At 50.1% G+C, this 15,840-nt stretch overlaps 1 protein-coding gene across 1 annotated transcript in view; it reads left to right on the forward strand.

Annotated features, from left to right (window-relative positions):
* Positions 1 to 15,840, forward strand: part of UMODL1 (uromodulin like 1) — a 135,879-nt gene that overhangs the window by 16,228 nt on the left and 103,811 nt on the right. The window contains exons 6-8 of the mRNA XM_063083695.1: positions 514 to 654; positions 11,478 to 11,732; positions 14,266 to 14,378. Of these exons, the coding sequence (XP_062939765.1) occupies positions 514 to 654; positions 11,478 to 11,732; positions 14,266 to 14,378 (509 nt within the window). The remainder of the gene's footprint in view (positions 1 to 513; positions 655 to 11,477; positions 11,733 to 14,265; positions 14,379 to 15,840) is intronic.

Genomic DNA, 15,840 nt, shown 5'->3' on the forward strand with positions numbered 1-15,840 from the left:
CTACAGGGAGGGGAAAATTGCATGAAGATAAGCTACACTTGGTAGGGAAATAATACTCACTCCCTTTGGCCAAGAGAAGGGAGTTGGTAACTTGCGGGTGACACGTGAGCTTATCCCTGTTTGTGCTTAGATATGATTGTGAAGTGGCCCTGTCTGAGGGTGGTGCTCTGGAGGCTGCTTCTGTCTGATGGGAGAATAATGGGCCAGCTGTGAGTGCCTGGCCAGCCTTGGGGCTGCAGGGTGGCTCTGGTTTTCTTTCCCAGTTCAGTCGAGCCCTCAGTGATCTGTTCAGGCTGCAGCAGCCACCCAGGAGCAGGTGGGGCTGCTTGGGGATGGGCACATCCCTGCCTGGCTATGAGTGGCTGTGCAGAGGACCAGGGCCACATGGGGCTATGACGTGGTCACCCCCCAGGACCACAGGGGTGATCCACGAAGGATACGTGCATGGAGGTGGAGCAGAACGCCAGGGCAGTTGTGACTCTGAAAAATGTTCTCGCCTCTTCTTTCCAACAGATGTGAATGAGTGTTTCTATGACACACTCAACACCTGCTCAGGAAGGGAACTGTGTGTGAACACAGAGGGCTCCTACCAGTGTGTCTGTCACCAGCCATCGCAGGCCTCGGGTCCCCAGAGGCTGAACCACTTGTGTGAAGGTAAAGCTTGGCTCTCCCAGGTGGCATGAGAATAGCCTTAGGGGACCTCTAAGACCACAAGGCTCACAGTCCACAGAGACTTCTCTCCTCTTGCCGGGAGGCAATGCCAGCTCATGGGCATAGGATCGTTGCCCAGGTCTTTCAAGCATTCTTGATCTCACGGCAGGCCATTCTTGCATTCATGACACATGTGAATGGGTCATAGTCTTTGCCCGTATAATTGGTTGTTTAAATGGAGATACGTTGGAGAGTGAAAGGGGCTTGAGGAATGTTTACTCTGGGACCACAGGGATAAGCTGAGGCTGTCCCTGGCATTGGACAGGTGATCTCACCAGGAAAAGAACATGCTGGGTCCGTGGAAGTGCCGAGGAGGGATGCCTGCTCTGTTCCACTGAGGAGTGGGGTGGGGGAAGCATGCCCGGGTGAGCAGGGTGCTGGTATATGCGATTGGCTTCTGCCACCAAGGAGCATATAGCAAGAAATAACTGTGTAATTTGGAATTTAGGAAAGCACTGTGATGATGATAAACAGTGCAGGAGTCTAGGGTGGTAACAGGTGGTGGAGAGGGGTGGATTCAAACAACACTTTAGAGACAGAACCTTGGGGACTTAGCTGCAGGAGCAGAAGAGGGAAATAAGGCAGAATCCAGCCATCTTAGTCAAACTCTTGAATAGATGGTGGTTCTGTTGGAGGAGACGGGGAAGACTTGGATTGTTATTAGTATCATTTTTGACAATAGTTGTTAAACCTGAGATGGAGTTGACACTGTGTAAAGATGCAGGATGTTGATGGAGTTGGGCATTGGATGCTGGAGCTCGGAGGCGGGGGCTGGGATTCGTGTGAAAACCCGGGGGTGGCATTTAAACTGCAGGTGTGGTAGAGGGAGGGAGGGGGCCCCGGGCCTGGGGCGGAGGAGTCGTTAGAGGCCAGGATGGAGGAGAGGCGGGAAAGCAGCAGGAAGGGCCGCGTGAAGATCGATGGAGAAGCAGTCTCAGTAGGGCCGAGTGTGAGCTGCACAGGAGCTGTGCAGGGACAAGCACAGGCGACAGGAGTACAGGAAGTGACCAGTGAGGCTCTGGGGGTCTGTGGAGGCTTCCTGGGAGAGTGGTAGAGGAGGAAGTGTGTTTGGCATGGATTAAGGAGACAGCTGGAGGAGAGGAGATGGAGAGAAGAACGGAGGTCATCCTTTGTGGAAGTTTTACTGTAAGAGGCTCCAAGAACCAAAGCAGGATGGGGAGGGGGCGTGGGCTCTCGGGCGGGGCTGCTTACAGACAGGTGGTCTGGAGCACATTGTGTGCTGACCAGAGAGTCTGGTTCATCCTGCAGCTCTGAGCCCACCTCAAGCCTACAGGAGAGAAAGCCCCCCTTGGCTCCTCCTCTCCTGTCCCCCCGCGGGTGTTCCCTAGCAGGGGTGATGGTCCCCCAGCTGCTCCAGTGGCCTGCATGTGGCTTGGGCCACAGGGGAGGCCACTTGGCTGGCCAGGAGCCAGGCACTGCCTGGCCACTGAGAGCAGGGATGCACCCACGGAGACCTCTGCTTACAGATGAGCTGGTGACCTTCTAGGAGGTGAGGGCCAGCTGGCATTCGTTAACTCACTCAGGTGACACTTTTGATGGAGTGCCTGTGACGCACCAGGTGCCGATCTAACTGAGTTCTTCCATGTCCAAGTGCACCTGCACCATGGAGCATATATCTCAGTGAGGGAAGACCACAAAGAGGGGACAAACATGAAGTGTGAACGAGGTGCTGGTGATGAGGCCACGAAGAGAGATGTAGGAGAGGGATGGGGTCATGTCTTCAGCACAGTGGCTGGCCAGGCCCCTCAGATGGGGAGGGCTTAGGGCAGAGGCTGGAGGTAAGTGAAGGGTGAGCTGGAGCTGTCTGGGGGACCAGCAATCAAGGGAGGAGCAGGAGTGTGCTGGGCTGAAAGATGGCCCCAAAGATACCCCCGTCCTCATCTCAGGACCTGTGAGTGTGTTATCTGATGCAGAAGGGGCTTTGCAGGTGGGATGAAGCTAAGGGCCCTGAGATGGGAATCATCCTGGATAATCCAGGTGGGCCCTATGTGATCCCGGCGTCCTCGTAAGAGGGAGGCGGGAGGATCGGAGTCAGAGAGAAGACAGGAGGGTGGAAGCGGAGGCAGGAAAGAGACAGGACGCGTGCTGCTGGCTTTGACGGTGGATGAGCCCAGTGATGGGCACCTCTAGGAGCCGGAAGAGGCAGGAAACATGTCCCCCCTGGGACTGCAGGAGGAACCAGCCCTGCCTGCACCTGGACCCCAGACTCTGACCTCCACAGCTGTAAAAGGATAAATGTGCGTTGCTCTAAGCCACAGAAGTCTGTGGTCATTCGTTTCTGTAGCGACAGAAAAATAACCCAAGGATCCAGTTCAAGGCCTCAGAAGTGGAGCTGGGCATGGCCAGGACAGGGGGCTGGTGTTGCTGGAGCCGCAATGGGAGAGGACGAAGACCGGCAGTGCCCAGGCAGGGCCACAGTGTGCAGGCCGCGGGAAGGCCAGAAGGTTGCAGCTTTCCACCGTGGAAAATTGTGAACATTCACGAGCTCAGAGGGAAGAGCGCAGTGCACAGGAGCGGCCACTCTCTCGGGCCATCTCGCTCCAACCCTGGCCCCAACCCTGTCCATCCCCCACCCCACGTGACATGGAAACCCCTTCATGTGTCACCTCACTGTGACTGTGTCAGAGTGTATCTCTAGGAGATGAGAAATACTAGAAAACAAAGCAAGGCACAAACGCATCACACCGCCATCACCCCTTACAAACCCTAAACAGCGATTCCCTGACGTCATCAAATATCCAGGCTGTCCACACGTCTCATGGCATCATCATTGCCATCCTTTTTTAACAGCTTGTTTGAACTGGAATTTAATTGGGTCCACCCGTTAGTTATGACATTTTTTTTTTTTTTTTTTTTTTTTAAATTTTATTTTGTCGATATACATTGTAGCTGATTAATGCTCCCCATCACCAAAACCTCCCTCCCTTCTCCCTCCCCCCTCCCCCCCAACAATGTCCTTTCTGTTTGCTTGTTGTATCAACTTCAAATAATTGTTGTTGTTATATCTTCTTCCCCCCCCCCCCGGTTTGTGTGTGTGTGTGTGTATGTGTGTGTGTGTGAATTTATATATTAATTTTTAGCTCCCTCCAATAAGTGAGAACATGTGGTATTTCTCTTTCTGTGCCTGACTTGTTTCACTTAATATAATTCTCTCAAGGTCCATCCATGTTGTTGCAAATGGCAGTATTTCATTCGTTTTTATAGCTGAGTAGTATTCCATTGTGTAGATGTACCACATTTTCCGTATCCACTCATCTGATGATGGGCATTTGGGCTGGTTCCAACTCTTGGCTATTGTAAAGAGTGCTGCGATGAACATTGGGGAACAGGTATACCTTCGACTTGATGATTTCCATTCCTCTGGGTATATTCCCAGCAGTGGGATGGCTGGGTCGTATGGTAGATCTATTTGCAATTGTTTAAGGAACCTCCATACCATTTTCCATAGAGGCTGCACCATTTTGCAGTCCCACCAACAATGTATGAGAGTTCCTTTTTCTCCGCAGCCTCGCCAGCATTTATCGTTCATAGTCTTTTGGATTTTAGCCATCCTAACTGGGGTTAGATGGTATCTCAATGTGGTTTTGATTTGCATTTCCCGGATGCTGAGTGATGTTGAGCATCTTTTCATATGTCTGTTGGCCATTTGGATATCTTCCTTAGAGAAATGCCTACTTAGCTCTTTTGCCCATTTTTTAATTGGGTTGCTTGTTTTCTTCTTGTAAAGTTGTTTGAGTTCCTTATATATTCTGGATATTAATCCTTTGTCAGATGTATATTTTGCAAATATTTTCTCCCACTCTGTTGGTTGTCTTTTAACTCTTTTAATTGTTTCTTTTGCTGTGCAGAAGCTTTTTAGTTTGATATAATCCCATTTGTTTATTTTTCCTTTGGTTGCCCGTGCTTTTGGGGTCGTATTCATGAAGTCTGTGCCCAGTCCTATTTCCTGAAGTGTTTCCCCTATGTTTTCTTTAGTTATGACATTTTAAAAGTTGTTTTACTATTTACTTACGTAACTACGTATTTGGTGGCTGGCCTGCACGGAGATCCAAACCCTCGACCTTCGTGTTAAGGTCACCTCGCTCCTCGCTGTAACCAACCGCACTCTGAGCTACCTGGCCAAGTCATTTTGCTTTTTGATGTAGAGGTTTCCTTCCACCTCTCTTTTTGCCTTGTTAATTGTCCCAGAACCGAGTCCCGTGGGCTGGAGTGTTCAGATTGCGTCCCGGGGGTGTCCTGTGCTATGTCCCCTTCACTGGCTCTCCTCAGCAGCACACCCTTTGCTGGCCATCCTCCCTCCCCCGGGGACCCCCTGACTGCCTGGATTTCCCAGATTAGCTGCCTGCACTGGAATCTTTGTCTCATATGCAGGCCAGGAGCTGGGTGGGGAATAGAGCAGTGGGGTCATGTCAGAGACCCCACATCAATGATCTCCTTTCTCAGCGACAGGATGCCCCTTGCGTTTTGTGTGGAAAAGGGCCACACAAAACACAGCTTTCTCTACTCCAGAGCTTAAGCTGGGCTCAGAGTGTGTTTCCCTCCCTCCCTCACCAGTGGGGCAGCCCTGTGACTCTGCTCTGGCTGTGAGATACAGTGAAGTGTTCTGTGGGGTTCAGGAAGGCCACTGAAGGGTCAGGGCCCTGCTGAGAACATGCCAGGATGGGAAAGTGATGGCCGAGTCCCCATGGCCACCTGGACATGTGGTGACCTTGAGAAGGAGCAGAGACAGTGGAGGAGCCTGGGCCTGAGGTGGGATGGGAGAGGGGACCATGACATTCTCTGTACGAGGGAGACACCTGAAGGGGTTTAGCCCCATTCTTTGGGTTTTCTGTTATATGTAGCAGCTGGTCCCAGTTTTAACTGACATGGGGCTAGGCAGGAAGCAGGAAGACACAGCAGTGCAGACAGTGTCCCCGGGAGCAGGTGGTGGGACGGGGGTCAGGACGGGGGCCTGGAGAGCAGGTACATTTGCTGGGCAGATGAGAGGCCTCCCAGGCAGGAACAGTAGGCACACAGGCTGCCACCAAGGCATGGGCACAACTGGCGCCAACCACAGGCGGGGGCTGGCAGGAAAGGAGGCCACGGGGTCCAGACCAGACTCACAGAGATGACAGTTTTCCCAACAACCAGCAAGAAATGGAAAGGCCATTCCTCCACTTCACAGTTGCTGGATCATGTAGGGTAGGACTTGGACCAACATGGTACCTCCTCTCAAATATTTCAGTCTCGATGGCAGACACGACTTGTTATATTTGGCTTGTTATATTTGGCCATCATGCCACTGAGCCCTTCTCTTTTGACCTTCTGAAATTTGATTTATTACTTTCACAACAGTCCAACAATAGTGGAGGAACAAGTCACCCCTAGTCTTGGTGCCCCATCCAATTGCCTTTTTCCTTGTTCCTTTCCAAGTTTTTATTTTATTTAATGCGGGTTTTTACTTTATTTAAATCCTGCTGTACATGTAATTTTGTGTCCTGCTTTCCTCACTTACCATTATATCATAAAGTTTCCAGGAAGCAACCTGGTCTTCATAATGTAATTTCTGTGGTTGAATAGAAGTGGTATTCTCCAGCAATGATAGAATACTCTTAGCCAGTTCTTTCATGGGGCGGACAGGTTGCTCCCAACATTCCTCCGTGAAAACTAGAACTTCAACATCCTGGTATGGTTATAGAGAATATCGTCATGGTCAGTATGAGTTAATTAATCATTTAATTTGCATGTTCTTTTCCCTCTTAAAGGACAGGGCTGTAACAGAGAAGACTCTCCTTTTGTTCATTATAATAACACGGCTGGGGGTGGCTTGGCACCCAACAACTCTGGGCTCTGGTCTGGGTGCGTTACAGGTATCACCTCACTTCGTTCTTGGAATGACCCCAGGAGGCAACTACTCTTATTAAACTCATTGTTCAGAAGAGGAAATTGAGACAAAAGAAGGTCACTCTCTTGCACAAGTTCCCAAAGCTGGTTCTATACAGACCAACACAAGGCAGGTGGTTAATCATTCCCTGTCACCATCATCCTGAGGCCATCTTCCCCAGGAACATTTTGGCCAGAGGGCATCCCTGAGACTGAGGGTTATCTAGTCTCTGTTTTGGAGCCACCACGCCCCGTGGCTATGCCATTTCCTCCCTCCAGCAGGGCACGATTGAGTTGAGGAGAGTATGAGGATAGGGCAACTATTTTCTTTGCTCTTCCAGAACCTGACTGGAAAATGAGTCTACGGTTCTTATTTACTGACTCTTCTCACTGTCCTGCGAGGAAGGAGTGGGCTGGTTCCCAGAGCCTATCAGTGACATGCAGGGGTCCAGGGTCAGTCCTCTCCCACTGGAATATTCTACCTGCTACCAGAATGAAGCTCAGGGGAAGGGGCCTTGTCCCCTGTTCACTGGCAAATGGGTCCCTTATACTTGGCAAATAGTAGGTATTCAACAATTATTTGTTGGATCAAGGAATGAAAAGGGAAGTTTGAGTGGTGGCCATTCCTAGGGTCTCCAAGTATTGTTTGTTTGTTTGTCTGTTTTTTTAAAAAAGCAGCCATCATCCCAGCTCTAGCAACAAAACACTCCTCTACCATGGCAGCTCATCATCTTGAGCATCTGATTAGAACTGAACACCTCCCTCAATGCACAGATGTACCCTCGAAGCTTTGCACAGAGCCCCCTGCAGAGCATCTATAGATTCCCTGGTCTGTGGCCTCCAGGGTGACAATCCCATCCCTTTAGTGAGAATACAAGGTGGGAATACAGTTATTTTTACTGTAGTCAGTAATCTGAAATGTATTAGACTATGTTAACAGTTAGCAAAGTTGTCAGCCAAACTCTGATGTGCTACCCAGCATAACGAACTGCAAAATTCCTTCAAGGTACAAGGCCGCTCGATCAACCGCTAAACACAGATAGGGAAAGAAGCTGCATGTTCCTGACTTTACTTCCAATAAGACAGAACAGGCAAATCCAGTGTTCCCAGACCGAAAATTGAGAGTGAATTCCAATTGCTTATTGCTAAGGGAAACGGCATGTGTTTTAAATTTAGAAGCTAATATAAATGAGCAATCCACTGGAATAGCTTAGAGGTATGAGGCCTTGGAAAATACTGCACAAATTTCAGATTCTTTTCTTAAGAAATTAGTCACCCACTTAAAGACACACAGGACATCTGGATTCTTGCACAAACCAAAAACCATAAGAAATATTTTACGGTTCACACTTAATGTTTCAGGAGCGTGTTCTGCTTTTAGGAAGGAATAGAACTGTATTCAAGGTCATTCCACCTGCCTCTGGCAGGATCTCCCTTCTCAGCTGGGACCTAAGAACAACTCAGATCCATAAAGAAACGTTTTCTGAACTGTTGGCTGGTGGGGCAGAGGTGCCAGCCACAGAGGCATCCAGGGCTGGCAAGAATAGCAACCCACGTTCACCTGAGCCGATCGATACTCTCCTCTCTACTCAGATTGCCAACAATCGAGCTCTGAGAATCCTGGCTCGAATCCTCAGCGATACTACCTTCGCAAGGCTCAGGTGTCATGCTGGCAGGCCTGGGGGAAAAGAGGAATGAGGTCTGACACAAAGAGATGGTGGGGAAGGTGGCATCCCCAGCATCCTTTCCTGCCCACCTGGAGATGGGTCAGGGCTGCTAGGAGGAAAAAGGGCCCAGACTCACAGACATGGAGCATCTGACGTGCTTCACTGGTGAATGTCAAGTCCTGGACTCATGTTGATGGGGACGGCCAGGGAGCAAGGCCTTCCATGCCTGAGTTTTAGATATCCACATTGCCACTGCCCCTGGGTCACATACAGAGTCATGAGCTGAGTGCTATTTTCTAGGGCCACACATGAAGAGCGACTCTGAAAAGCTAAAGGGCAACCTTAGGTTGGTGTCCTGGCTAACAAGGAGCTAAAAACCAGGCTGCAGGGGCTTTCTCTGGAAAACAGCAGTGTAAGGTGCAGGAGGAGTATTTCTAGTTTTAAAATGTCTCAAGGTCTGCCCTACTGAAGAGGCATTAGCCTCCGTATACTGGAAGTTGGCCCATTTTACAGCAGCACAAAGAAGAACTCTCCAACAAGCTACGCCATCAAGCTGTGGGACAGCTGCCTTCAAAATTAGCTAAAGAAGAGTTCGGAGGTGTATGAGTGTCCTGTGGCCACTGTGACAAAGTACCACAAACTTGGTGGCTTAAAGAACAGAAATGTATTCCGTCAGAGCTCTGGAGGCCACAAGTATGACATCAGTATCATGTGGCCCACGTCGAGGTGTGCAGCAGGGTTGCATAACCTCCGGAGGCTTCGGGGACATCCTCTTCTTGCCTCTGCCAGCTTCCAGGGGCTGTCCGCCCTCCTCGGCTTGTGTCTGGGTCGCTCCAATCCTCTAGGCCAACACCTTCAGTTCTCTCAGTTCTGCCCTCACATCATCTTCTCTGTGCGTGCACACCTACCCCACTCTCTCTTATCATCCCCTGTGACTGCATTTAGGGTCAACCTTGGTAAGCCATCTCAACAGCCTTAATTTAATCATAACTGCAAAGACGCTTTTTCCAATCAAGGTCACATTCACAGGTTCCAGGGATCAGGATCTGGTGTGTTTAAAGGTCATTTTGTAGCCTATGAGTGGTGGTGGGCTGTAAGCTGAGGAGAACCAGAAGTGAACTTGTCATTCGCTATTAGACAGCTTTGCCATTTACCATCGACTTGACCTTTCTGGGCCTCTGTTTTGTCCTCTGTAGAATGGGGATCATAGAAGAACCTGTTATTCAGGATTGTTGTAAGGATTCAGCGGGATATCGTATCTGGTACATGATATTCTTAGCAGTACTAAAAAAGTATCAGCTGTTGCTGTGTCTCTGAGAACTTGGTGTAGCCCTGCATGTGGCTTGGGGGCTGCTGCTCAGGCTGCCAGACCAACCCTCTGCCCCCCACTTTCTTATTTACTGGGGTTGTACTGTCATACAGTCCTGTACCCATGTGAAGATGATGTGGATAAAAAAAGACTTTGTGTTATGTTATGTGTCTTGGCTGCACAAAATAGAAGTCAGCACTGTTAGCAGATTTTTAGAAAGGAATTGCAGTGCTCCTTACTGTTTCAGTGAGATGTGTTCCTGGAAACAGACTAAAAACTACATGGTTGTGAGAGGGCCGGGTGGTGGGGAGACTCTTTGACTTCAGGGTTCCAGTGACTGTGTAATTGGGGGTGAAACTCAGGGATTGAGCTGTGGGCCACCCCTCAACTCAAACATGTTCTGTTTTTCTTGCCGCAAAGGAAAGTGTCATAAAGAATGAGCAGCTCTGTCCATGACTATTCATACAACAAACACAGAAAAATATTGGGAAATTCAGCAAAAAAACCCCATGTGTCTTCTTCAAAGTATACTTCACTGCCTCATTCTAGAAGTGTTGTAGGAAGAATTCAGCTGGATGTCACTGATCCCATCCGAGCCAGGCAGGGAGGGTGGCCTGGGCTTCCCATAATTATACCCACCTACTTTGAGGTAGATCCACAAGGGCCCACAGTGGGGGAGCCACATCCGCAGGGCACTGTGATTCACAAAAGGCAGCTAAGGAGGAGACCACAGGGCTATGTCACAGTACTGTGACTGGGTGCCAGACTTGATGCTGAGACTCCTGGTAGCCAAGGCAAAAAGAGAAATGAGTTGGGTTGTATTGCTGTCTTATTTCTTACTGAAGAGAAGCACACACATGTATCTGGAAAGACAGAATTTTTTATTGCTACTAGAAAGCGTATATCCTATAAATCCCTGCATAAAGGGCTTTGGGAAACCACATGATTTTTAATTCTTTATTATTACTATGGTTTTGCAAGAGTTTTTGTTTTTTGAAAGTACCTCATTGCTTGTTTTTCTATGTAGAACTGAAATTCTGATGTAAAAATTCTGGCACCTGGCTTGAGGGCTACCTACTTTTTATGTAATTCATACCACCCAGATGCCTGCTATACAGCCAGAACTTTTTCACCCCAAAAAGAGCCGTCATTCTATTTGAGTATTAGACTACCTGTGGGTTGGTACGTCAGAGTTTGGCTCTGTAAAACATGGATTTCAATAGGAAGGTGTAAAGGGTTATAAAGGAAGCTCAGTCTGCTTCCTGAGTCCTGCCTCCCGATGGGGTCATGTTTCAACGACAAGGGCGGACGTCGTTGTGCAGATGATCTAGTGCCTGTCATGAGTCAGAGGGGCCGTGGCCTCTGAGCATGTGCCGAGGCAGCATTTATAGAGGCAGCACAGAAACATCATGCTGCCATGGCCGTAGCTCTTGACATCTCCTGTATGAGGAACTGACCACAGTCCCCAGAGAGTGTCCTGACTTTGATGACCACAGATTCTGGACCAGAAAAAAAGCCACACAATGCAGTGTTATTCATGGTGTAGACCATGGCACACTTGGATCTGCCGCCCCTCTAACCTGGCTCAGAGACAGAGGGGCTGAGATTTCAACCTCAGATTTCCTTCTGCTTTCTCCTTATTTCATCTCAAATACCCCCATCACCTTCATGCAATCCTAAACTACCTTCCAAATTACTCAGAAGTTTCGAGAAAGAGAGGGTTGATACCTCTTTTTTGAATGAATGGGTTTAGTTCACAATTGCTGAAGAAGCAAGCGTGGCCCTGTGTTGATTAACTTGACCAATAAACAGGCGAGAACTAAATTAAGATGCAGCCATGTGACCAACTTCAGAAAATAACACAGCCCCTCCCATGTCTGCACCTCCCTCGCTCTGTGCTTTTACAGATTGTCCTCCAATTGGTGACTTCGTGGCCCTCAATGTTACCAGCAGCAGTTTCCAAGTGTCCTGGAGCTTACACTCCATCCAGAACCGCACTTTCCACGTCCAGGTGTACAGGGGCGAGAAGCTGCTCAGGAGTGCCAGGACCCAGAGCCTGGCCCTGGAGGTGGCTGGGCTGGAGGCCGGGGTCATGTACAGAGTGAGGACCAGCTACCAGGGGTGCGGGGTCAACGTCTCCGCTGCACTGACCGTCAAAACCGGTAAGGTCACCGGTCGGAAACCCACATTGCCTTGTGAGTGTGTCTTCCTGTCCCCGTTCTATGGGCCCCAGTGTTTCACATCATCCTTCCTATAATCAGAGCCCCAAAGCCATTGATCCAGCCCTGGCTTCCTCTGTCCCTCTGGGCAGGTGTGGCACCAGCTGCACGCACCTTCTCTGCTCCTTGCTTCCCTGTATCTCACCCTGCTCGGGGCTCGCTCTCTGGGGGACCCATCTTTCTGTGGGTTGAAACACTTACAGACCCATCACATGGAGTGAAGTGAAGGCATGGTAGGGCAGATGACGACAGCAACGTTTAAAGACCTTTGCCACACTCAGCCCCACAGGGCTGTCTGTGTAGCTTCCACAGCAGAGCTCAGCCCCACACTAACATCTTCACGAAGCAGAAACATGCCTCATGTCCCACGGAACACATGTGAAAGGCTAACGGATGCCTGCCGTACCTGTGCCAGGAGGAGACTTTCTTCCCTAAACAAACACAGCACATGCATGAATTCGAAACTCTAGTGCTGGTTGGGAAGACAGCTGGTGGGACCCATCTGGCAGAGTCGTGACCCGCCCTCCCCTCACCTGGTCCCAGATGGTCCCAAGTGGTCTCAGGTGGCGTGCACTCAGCCACTAGGAGCAGGTGGTGGAAGTTCTCCCCCAGCCTGGCCTCTGTGGCCGTGGGGTGTGAATGTGGGGGTACGGGGCAAGGGGGCTCCAGGACATTCTGGTCTGTGGTCCCCGATGTGCAGGTCTTGATCAAGAGCAGGTAGGAGCCTCAGGCCGGGGGTCAGGCTTGGGGCCTCGGCAGAGCCCAGAAACTGCTGCCTAAAGACCCTACGGGCCTGTCTCACACAGAGATCAGCACCAATGGCAGTGCTGTGGGTGGTGAATGAATGAGGGAACAGGCAGCCCTCTGATGACTTGGCCCCACACCCTCTATGAACTGAGCTGGGGCAGACCCTGTGCTACGTCGTCAGCGCATCCAGAACGGGCACCCAGAGGGCCCCAGGACCCTAGTTGCACAAAACGCAAGCCTTTAACTTTGCCTGAGGCTTCCAATTTCTGAGCAGACGCCACCTCACCTTCTCATTTCATTTTCCAAGTACTCCAAGGATGGAGTGGAGGAGAATTCTTTTCCCTTTGAGGAAACTGAGGCCAGAGTGGTGGTTACTTCCCCCCACCCCCCATGAGAAATGCATTCCTACTGGGACATGTGATAGGAATTTGCAGCTCTGCTCCCAACCCACTAACCCTGCACCCTCAGAAAAATACCTTCATTCCCACACCTGGGATAGATAATTCAGAAGTTTCTAGAATACTCTGGCATTACCAGCCTATAGCACTCCCCAGCCTTGATTTTCTTTCCTTCTCCATAATATAAAATTACCTTTTGCTCATAGAGGCCTTTTTTAAGAAGCTCAATTTGCTTTAAAGGCTTTACCTAATTCAACTTTGTTGTGAGCCTAAGATGCTGGGAAGTGGTAGATGTTATGGAAGCAGCTTGTGTCCAGAGCTCCCCAGGGAATCAGATCCCCAGGGCACTGGTGGATCTAACTGTCCGCAAGGCTCGTGGTATGGGCAGGAACAAGGCTGATGTTGGAGTCTTAGAATCATGGGCCACACAGGCAGCTGGTCCCTTTTACTCAGACTGGAGAATCAGAGGGGCCACACCTGGAAATATACAATACACAATGTTGGTGGCATTTCTGTGACCTTAAGTTCTGGCGTGTACAGGTGATAAAGTTTATGATGACTCCTCGGGTGGAGAGCCAGGGGGGCCCGGGGGTGGGGCACAGCTGGGAGAGGCTGTTAGATCACTGGAGAAATGCACAGAGCTGTAGCAGCACCTGCTTCCGACACCTGTGGCTGCTGGGCTGTGCATGTTGGTTTTATTCTCGATAACGAAAGGGATATACATTCCCACGTCCCATCATGGGTCTTTTTTCCAGCTTCACTTATGTCCAAAAAAAGGCAGTCTCCTCGTAGGAGAGCAACCCTGCCAGTTTGCCAGGGACAGAATGCGTTCTTGAGAGGTGGGACCTTTAGGGCCAAAATCCATAAAGTCCTGGGCAAATCGAGACCAGGTGGTCACCCTAATGTTGCGGTGCCGACTGGGGCCCCAGCATGAGGACCCAGCTGGCCCTGTGGTTGTGAATAGTGCAGAGGAAAGCAGCCCCTGCCCCACAGGGGAGAGTTGTTGGAGGGGCCCGAGTACCCAATGCGCACTGGCTGAGTCCCAGTTCCTGCTGGTGTGGACTGTGGGATGCTGTGCCTCCTTCCTCGATGTCCCTGCCCTGACATAAAATTGTGTATTTATGTCCATAGTTTCACTCCAGCATAGAGGTAAAAACATTCCTTACATTGATTTCCCCCAGTTGGGGAACCTCCATCCCTTTTTTCATGCCTCAATCCCTTTTTAAAAAAATTTCCCCCGCAAAGAATAGGCTTTATGGAAAACATTAACAGGAAAGCATGTGACTTTTGACCACAGGGTTTCAGCTAATTTGTGTCATTGCCTGTCTCAGATGCCCGGGTATTTGAAGTCATAATAAGGATCCTAAACCGCAGCCTGACAGAGAAGTTACTCAACCACAGCAGCGTGGAGTACCAGGACTTCTCTAGACAACTGCTTCGTGAGGTAAAGCCAAAACGCAGGCACAGTGACCTTTCCTGGGTGTTCTGAGCAAGGACACCAGACACAAAAAATACCTGCCAGCTCCTCTTCTGTGACCGTGGCAAAGTTACATGTTATTACAGCTTCTGGGGAGGCCAAACCCAAATTGCATAGTAATTACTCAAAATCGCCCCCCCCCCGTTGGGTTCTTAACCTAACTATTGGGCCAATCCATCTTGGAAATATATGCCTTTATTCAAATGGCCTATGCCACTTGATTGTACAGCTGGGTTGTCTGTTGAAACTTCTGTCTGAGGCATCGTGGGGATCTGTCTTCCTGCTCTGGTTTAGCTTCATTTACCAATGATTAGGACATCACTCTGTTCCTGTGGCTGAAGGGGGACATCGGCACACAGCCTGGGAGAGCCAAGCCAGTGGAAAATATTATCTATCCACAGCTGGTGAAATGGAGAAAAAAGCAGCTTCCTAAAGTGCCAGAATTATGAAGGGCCTGAGATTTTGCCCTCCTTGCAAAGTAGTGAGTTAGCCTACCAGAGTTTCATGGCGCTGGCAAGGGACACAAGACTCCTGGGTCAGAGACAAAGGACTCGATCGCTCGCAGCACAGCAGGTGGCATGACCTTCATGTTGGTGCCCCCAAATTCCACACAGGTGATGAGGAGGTGGCTGATGCTCTCAGCACGGGTCCTTGTCACAGCTAGGGAACCCAAATCTTTTATAATGGATTGCAAGCAACCTTGCTCCAGAAGGAGACATTATCTTTGTTATATTGGACAACAAACAAACCTGCCATTTTCTGTGGAAGAACCACTGTCCCTGTCTCCCAAGGCTGTTCATTATACAACATCCTTGGACAGCTAGTCTGAGGCACAAGGGCACTTAGCATCTCTACTTGAGAGGTGTGTAGAAGTGCGAGGCCCGCGGAGGGTGTCTCCCATGTTCCCCTGCAGGGGGAGTCAGTTTTTCAGTGTCCTTAGAGAATCCCCTTTCCCACGTTCACTCACTTGCATGTGCAGGAACAGAATGGCAGGAGTACGGGGGGCAAGGCTGGCGTCTTGCCTGGCACAGGCAACCCTGAGCACCTGGCTAAGCCTGTGTGGCTTCTGGGGATACAGCCCAGTAAGGGAAGAGCAACTGCAAATAGCTGTGGGGGTTGTTCCTTGGTGGTCTCCTCTGTCAGTGGATCCAGCAGTTTCCGTCTCTCTTACACACACACACAAAATCCCTCCACACCAGTTTTCAGAGAGGACTGTTCATCTGATGCTGCAGGACTGGGAGTGTGGTTGTCGTGGTCACTGTGGGTTATTGCATTGACTAGGCAGACCCGGAGATCTCAGGGAAAGCCCTATGGGGTGCCAGGAGCCAGGGGGGCATCTCTGCTGCCCTGCATGGCTGGTTGCTGGGTGCCGCCTCTGGATCCTAAGCGGGAGAAGTGGTTTCTGTGCTCACTGGGCCCTGCTTCATGG

Source organism: Cynocephalus volans, chromosome 1 (assembly GCF_027409185.1).
Source record: "Cynocephalus volans isolate mCynVol1 chromosome 1, mCynVol1.pri, whole genome shotgun sequence".
NCBI classification, from domain to species: Eukaryota; Metazoa; Chordata; class Mammalia; order Dermoptera; family Cynocephalidae; genus Cynocephalus; species Cynocephalus volans.